The sequence below is a fragment of the Electrona antarctica genome (genome assembly GCF_951216825.1).
Source record: "Electrona antarctica genome assembly, chromosome: 5".
Lineage (NCBI taxonomy): Eukaryota > Metazoa > Chordata > Actinopteri > Myctophiformes > Myctophidae > Electrona > Electrona antarctica.
Genome location: NC_136810.1, coordinates 45324291 through 45331780, shown reverse-complemented (window position 1 = coordinate 45331780; position 7490 = coordinate 45324291). Strand labels below are relative to the sequence as shown.

The 7490-nt window shown below is 44.4% G+C and overlaps 1 protein-coding gene across 2 annotated transcripts in view; it reads right to left on the bottom strand.

Annotated features, from left to right (window-relative positions):
* Window positions 1-6103: 6103 nt before the first annotated feature.
* Window positions 6104-7490, bottom strand: part of znf423 (zinc finger protein 423) — a 185651-nt gene continuing 184264 nt past the window's right edge. For both annotated transcript variants that reach the window (XM_079501668.1, XM_079501669.1), the window contains one exon: window positions 6104-7181. In XM_079501668.1, the coding sequence (XP_079357794.1) occupies window positions 7152-7181 (30 nt within the window). In that variant the 3' untranslated portion in view covers window positions 6104-7151. The remainder of the gene's footprint in view (window positions 7182-7490) is intronic.

Here is a 7490-nt window from a genome sequence, read left to right as displayed (position 1 = left end):
GACTACAGGTCCCAGAAATCTGGTCATCGGCCTAGCTACAAACCCCAGCACTCCTCGGCAGCAGCGGAAGGCAACAGTGTTGTCCACCTGAGGGTGGGGAAGCAGAGCATCAGCCACCGTGGACAACGGCCTGCAGCTGGAGAACCCACCAACAAGCCACCATCGTGACTCCACTGGTGAGCCTCCTCCCAGCCTGTCCAAGCAGCCCCTGCAGCAGCATAAGCCCAGAACCACCTCTGCCAACCTGGTCAGCAGCCCATGCCTCTGGTCTCCGGGAGTGAGGGGGAGGGTGGGGCTGGACATTGGGGAAGTGTGTGGAACAATGTTGTTTGAGGGGTTTTGTTATTTTAGGTATAGCAACCCTGTTTCAGAGTCTGTTGTTGTTTATGTTAGGAATGGTAACCCTGTGTCAGAGTCTGGTGTTAAGACTTTTTTTTGCTTGGTATGGGGGGGGGGGGGGGGGTAGGTTTCGGCTGGGGATTCTCCCCAGCCTCAGTTTAACGAGGGGGGTATGTGAGATGGAGGGTGACTGATTTAAGCAGTCACACCTGGCCTGAGTCAAACTAGAACTGGACTCAGAGCTGGGTGTGGCTGCGCACCTGTTGTGCTTGGACTTGATCAAGGCACAACAGGATAAATCAGTCATCTCCACAAACACTCAGGGGAGAGGCTCTGTCCGGACAGTGGAGAACCATCTGCTCTCCTTTGTAAACTAATATTGTGATGCTTTCAAAGTGTTATTCCCTTGACTTGGAGGAATAAAGCTACAAACGTAAGAAAGCTGCCCTGTGTTGTGTCCTTCCTTGCCCTGGGTAGTGACTAGTCGGTCACAAGCATCCTTTCAAGCAGCTGGTAAAAAATAAAAGTGTAGTTAGTTAGCAATGTTAACTTACGATAATGATGAAGCACCAGAAAGCGTATTGAGAAATATAGCAGTAAAATGGAGACACTGCACACACAAAGTTATTTTATCGTGTCTGACCGCCCGGAGCAAACTAATCCACCATATCTGCTGACTTTAGTATATAGCTATTTCCTCTGGCGCGTACTTGCCCTACGCATACAGGGGTCACACACACACACACACACACACACACACACACACACACACACACACACACACACACACACACACACACACACACACACACACACACACACACACACACACACACACACGCACACAGGTGAAAGCCAAGTACAGTTCGGGCGATTCCCGAAGCACCGGGCCGACAAACCCATATGGGTCCTGAACCATGACCTCTGTGACCTTAGGGTCATTAGTCCAGAGGCTGCGATGGAGGGTTGAGTCTGTGTATGCGTACGTTTTACCTGCCAAGTCTGCATAATGCAAGAACTTTTAAAGTGCAATAAGTTTCCACAGCCTGGCAGGGGGCACTATGAGTGTAATAGTCAGAAGATGCAATATATGTTATCCTGTCTTCACATATCACACCACTAAGATAGTCTTGTTCCATAACAGCAATTGTGGAAAGGCGGGTGTTTGCTTCGCTTCCAATGTTACTGGTCTCTATATTCAAGACACGTTTTAAGACACCGAAAGCATCCTCTGCAGACATGGGACAGATATTTGCGGTTTTCCGGTTCTCTGGAACCATCAAATTGCCACTGCACTGCATGCAACAGGATACATCATACAACATGCTGAGTTTGAGGCCGTTTGTTCGGACTTGTGCCGGAGTTATGCCCAGGACACACAGACAAACATACACACAGGTTTCGTGAATTATTAAATTAGATACATGTGTAAAAGCATGGCGGATAGAGAGAAATGTGATAGCCTACTGTGTCTTTGCTCCGGAAAAAAAAGGGACATGACTTTCGTGTCGGGTAGAAAATCAGACGTACAAGCGGGGGGGGGGGGGGGGGGGGTGGAAGCTGATGTCACAAAATAAAAACCCCAAAAAGATAAAAAATAAGACAAAGTGAGATTTCATGTCATATGCCCTTACTTTGGGTATGTCATATCCCCGAATGGGTATAACAATATATTAACCCATTCAGGATGGGAACCCCTTTTGGTGTTTTAAGCATCATGTTATAGATATTAAATAAATAGCAGATCTACAAGCTCATAGCGAAGTAGTGACGTTACCATTTCGCCAAATATTATGTCTGTTCGTTCACTGCGCTCTAATCTGAGCCACTGGTCCTACATGGCCATGTTTCTTTTTTTTCTTTTTTTTTCTCTCTGAGGCTCTTTTCAGGCTTTCGGGCTTAAAACGATGACAATATTGTTAGGGTCGGGCCGAGCTTCAGGCCGACCCAGTAGGGCCCAGTTAGGGTATATAGGGCCATCTTTTTCAGGCCCGATGAGAACTAGCACACACACACACACACACACACACACACACACACACACACACACACACACACACACACACACACACACACACACACACACACACAAACCTGGCAGCACAACGACAAGTTTAGAGATGGCCACTGACAGCTGTATACACCCAGACATTCATGTGCACGTTGCCTCCGTTACCAGATGTTTGGCATAACGGATGGAGAATAGAAACAAGTTGTGAAGCTTGATCAGAGGAGGAGTCAGTCGACCGTGACAATTCAGACATATGGCAGGGATGAGAGAGGCGAGGGGATGGATACAGAGACTCAGAGAGCAAAAGAGAGTACTAGCAGAGAGATTATGTGGAAACAGAGGGAGACACATCCAGCTGTTTGTCCATCTTGGATTTGCAGTAATGAGCCCGTCTTTGGCCCTATGGAGCATCACCAACGGCTCATCTAGCTTCTCCAAACCAACAGCCCAAATTTCAATTTAGATTTACCCCCTACCTACCGGTGCCTAACTGTACCCAAACATGTACTGTAGGCACACAACAGCATGGCATCTCTTTCATAGGATATCTTGACATTTGTATTTTAGTAGGTTACAGTATTCCTTTAGCTTTGAAGCTCACAAAGCTCTTTATGTCTCATGTGTCCATTGTCATGCTGTTCCACACAGTGCCCTGTTTATGTATGTCTGTCTGCCTGTGTCCCTTTTATGCCAATATATAGAGTTCTGTGTCAGCCATGGCCAAAACAGATAATGGAGTGCAGGCATAGACTATGGCTATTATGACTATATTAGTTAGCAACACTAGATTTGTTATAATGGGTTGAATTAGCTAGGTTAGCCGAGATACGGCAGATTGGAAGCAGAAATAAATGAGTTGGCGGCGAGTGACGAGTCGCGTACCGATAAGCAACGGAAATCCACACACACACGTGTGAAGTGAGCGATGCTTCTTATCATGATGATGATGAATGTCATCATACATCCCTTTTCAGGCCCACATGGCCTAAAACTCTTATCATCATACATCATCATGAATCTTATTCCAGCCAATCACAATCTCATTGCATGCCCTTCATGGAAACCGAGATTACCACAATCCGCAAACCCGTTCATTCCGCGCACCGCAACAAATCACATTATTCATGCAGGATCAAGATTCATGGGTGGATGTTGGCACGCGTGGCATATGCTGTGCGTGCCCGAGAAGATACCCGCATCCCCGTCAGGTTGGCACCTTGCATGACTGTAAAGAAGAGATAGAAGAGATTAAAGAGATAGAAATCGATTGCTCAAAGCTTGCATAGATAGATGTGGGACACATTTAAATAACACACAACCTTCAGGATTTGGTTGTAGATAATCTGCATTGGAATACAATAATTTGAGCAGATTTAATTAAATACTTGAGGGGTCTTATTTTCACAAAGTAATTGGGTGAACAAAATAAGGACATTATAGTGTGTAAAAAGGAAATCTAAACTTTGACAAGGACAAGTCTTTGCCAACATCTGTCTGTGTACTACAGACATACGGATGACCCCTGCATAGGCTACACGAGGTGAAATATTGCCCCATCAAGTGCATAGAAGACAGCCAATAATCCACCTCCTGCTCTCTGAAGTCAGTGCAGTGTAGTATGCGTGATGGTGTGAGTCTGAATCAACAAGCAGCCTGGTATCAGAGCCAAGTGGGAATTTAATATTCAAGGACAAAAGTGCATGTCGAGGCCATTACCCACTGACCAATTTGTCCCGTATATGCAGTAGGTGAACGGCATGGCATGGGGTCTTTGGAACGCCACATCATTATCAATCAGAAAGGCTTGAGGTCATTGTGGCAGCAAGCCTTATTGGTCCTGTCCATAGATAGAGGGGTGATGTGATGAGGAGGATACACCCCACTACACCCCACTGCCTTCTCAAGAGCCCCATAGCTATCCCTTAGCTAACCCCAGTGCTAATAATAACGTTTAATTACACCTAGAGAGAGAGAGTGAGAAAGTAGGTGGAAAGTCTGGTGACGCAAGGTTACCTTTTATTGATGTTGTTTAGTAAAAATCACACCCGTGTGAAGTGAGGGTGCTCTTATCATCGTACATCATCATGACGTAACATGCTCAGACCAATATGACGTAAATTCTCCATTCATTGTCAATGGGAATTTAATCTTTCTGTAGCACAAAAATACCGATTTGCTCAGACACATGTGACGTAAATGTTCCATTCAGTGTGTAAGACGAATATCTACACTAATAGCTGAATAAAGGAGGGGCTGGCGCCCCTCAAAAACAGAGATGTGTTGGGGTGAGCAGTGAGTTGCTTACTACCACGGCTCAGTGACATCATGTTGTAGTTTTCCAACCATCACGGTGAGTAGGTTATCACCTACAACTGGAGTGTCCGTCAGTGCATGGGCCTTAAGGGCCTATTCAAAGTCACTGAAGAGGTGACCACCGAAAACTATAACATGATGTCACGCCGCGGTGGTCACTGCTCACAGAACACCTCTCTGTTTTTAAGCACAGTGTCGGTGGTCACCTGTTCACCGAAAACTGGACTATGCCTTTTGGCTTTCAATGCAATTATTATTCAATTCCATTCCAAGCAAATCGGAGGGCAAACTTTGAACTTAACCGTGTTGGCTGTCTATATGATTTAAGACGAGTGCTCAGCCACCAGATGATGTCTTTTCATCCTTTAAAATTACAATATTGGCAATGTGCAGTACACATGTGGGTGTGATTCATCCATTTGGAGCTTGTTATAAAAAGTCATATGGTGCACAGACAGGCTTTGCATTTGAATAATGCATTCCACAGATCCGCGGGTGATGTGCATCTATCCATGTGTTCCAATGACTGGTTTCCTGGAACTGATGACTGCATGACTCAGAGAGGCCTTCTGGCAGGGAGGAAGCCCCCAGACCCCCGTCTGGCTCTGGGCTGGCTGATCTGAAGATCTGGAAGCCCCCAGACCCCCGTCTGGCTCTGGGCTGGCTGATCTGAAGATCTGGAAGTACTCAGCTGCCCAAACACATGAGTGCCACTTAAAGACAGGACTGTCTGACAGTAAGTCATCACATCAACACCAACACAAATAGATCTAGACGTTTTCAGATGTTTTACCTTTTTCTTTTACAGACTTTGATTTGGTAATTTGTGGATATACACCTGCAAAATTCTGAGTGCTAATTTAACCAAAGATTAATATAAAAGTAATATAAAAAAAAAGGTTTTACATAAGTCGACCTCCTGGTGGCGCTAAATGGCAGATGTGAAAAATGCAGGTCAAAGGTTTTTCCTTGGCCTCTATAGGGAGTGTGCATACGTTTTACACAGATCGGTGCAGTTATAGCTAAAAACACTAATCAGCCTGTTATAGTGTCACCAAGTGGCATTTCTATCTCTGCCTAATGCAAGGTGCGTGGACATTTTCACGGAAATTGCACGCTGTGTTCATGATTTGAGGCATTTTGTGTTCAAAACGGACCGCTTCTGCAAACTGCATGCCTGGATCCACCACTCCTTTCTATATGTTCCTCTTTTTGGGAAATCTCAAAGACAACCAGATATTCTTTAAAGAAAAGTATATACAATATAATGTCGGTAAAAAAATTGGAAGACAGACCTATAAACAAAAAAAATACATCACACACATTTTTATTCATCATTTATTTATTTGTTTTATCTTTTTTTTTTTTTTTTTTAAACTGTACTAGATTATTGCAGTCTGGTTAATTCACATTTAAAAAGCAGTCATTGACCAGACGCACTGAAATCGATGATATTTATTTTATTTTTTTACAATAACCATTATAGGCCCCATAAAGACTGGTAAACCCAGCCCAAAGAAAAAGAACTAAACAAAAAAAAACACTTGTACGCTTTTCTCCACTTTATTTAGTTTTATGCCTTTTTTCATAGTAATTACAAAAATGAAAACAAAAAATATATAACAATCATAAAAAGGAAAGTTGCAGCAGGGGGTGCAAAAAAAACCAACAACTCAAGGATATTTCATCTGGCAAACGATCACAACACAGCACGAGTACCTACTTACAGCAAGAAATAAAAGGTACAAAAAAATAAAATTAAGATAGAAAATAATGCGCAATATGGCAACACCCCCCCCCCCCCCCCCCCCCCCCCCCCCCCCCCCCCCCCTTCACCCGAAAAAACTAAAAGAACAAAAACAAAGACGAACAAAACAAACAAGGGAAAATAAATGTGCACCTAGGAAGAGTTTAATACAATGAGCAACCGATGGAGACGAAGGAAGTGAAGAATTTTCCTACATTCTAAAAAATAAAAATAAAAAAAGAAATAAAATCAATTAACAAACAAAAGGGTATTTCATTTTCTGTCTTTTTTATTTTATTTTATTAAAAAAACGAAACAAACACGTGACATGGGGTTTTTGTCGGGTGGAACGAGGAGGAAGGGGCAGGAGAAGCGGACGAGGTGGGGTGCTTTGGGGGGGGGGGGGGGGGGGGGGTGGCAAGTCGACGGGGACAATAAAAAATACTGCACGTACAATACCTTTTTCCTCTCTCTTCCTTCCCTTCATCTCTCTTTTTTTCCCCCTCTTACAGTTTCTCTCCTCCCGTTATTTTTTTTTTATTTTTTTTAATAGCACATCCCATTAATATTCCTTTTCCACCCGCTGATCCTAATAGCTGCGCCCGGTGGCGCGATCGTTAGAGTTTTTACATGTGAGTAGCAAATGACACTTTGATTGGCTGTGATGTCGAGATAGGGGTCCCCCGCCGTCCTCTGGGTCGGGGGCCCGGGCTGAGCCGAGATATCCTGCCGGGGCCCGTCTCACTGCGCGTGCTGACTCAGTGTGTGGTTCTGGAGAGAGAGAGAGGGAGAGGGAGAGAAGGAGAGAAAGTGTATGTGAGAACACATGATGGGAGAAATAATGGGCTACGTGCGCGCACAGCTTTCGCTGGGCCCCCACACGGTAGAACAGAAGCAAGAGCAGAAACACACATACACTATAAAAATCCTCAGTGTTAATTACATTCTGAACACGTGCAAAGTGTAGCCAAGCGGACCCTTAACTGGTCCATTTGTACGTCTTCTGTGATACAAACTGTATGAATATAACACTGAGGGGTTTCTTTCTGTGTGTGTGTAGGCCTCCCGCTGTATAGCAAA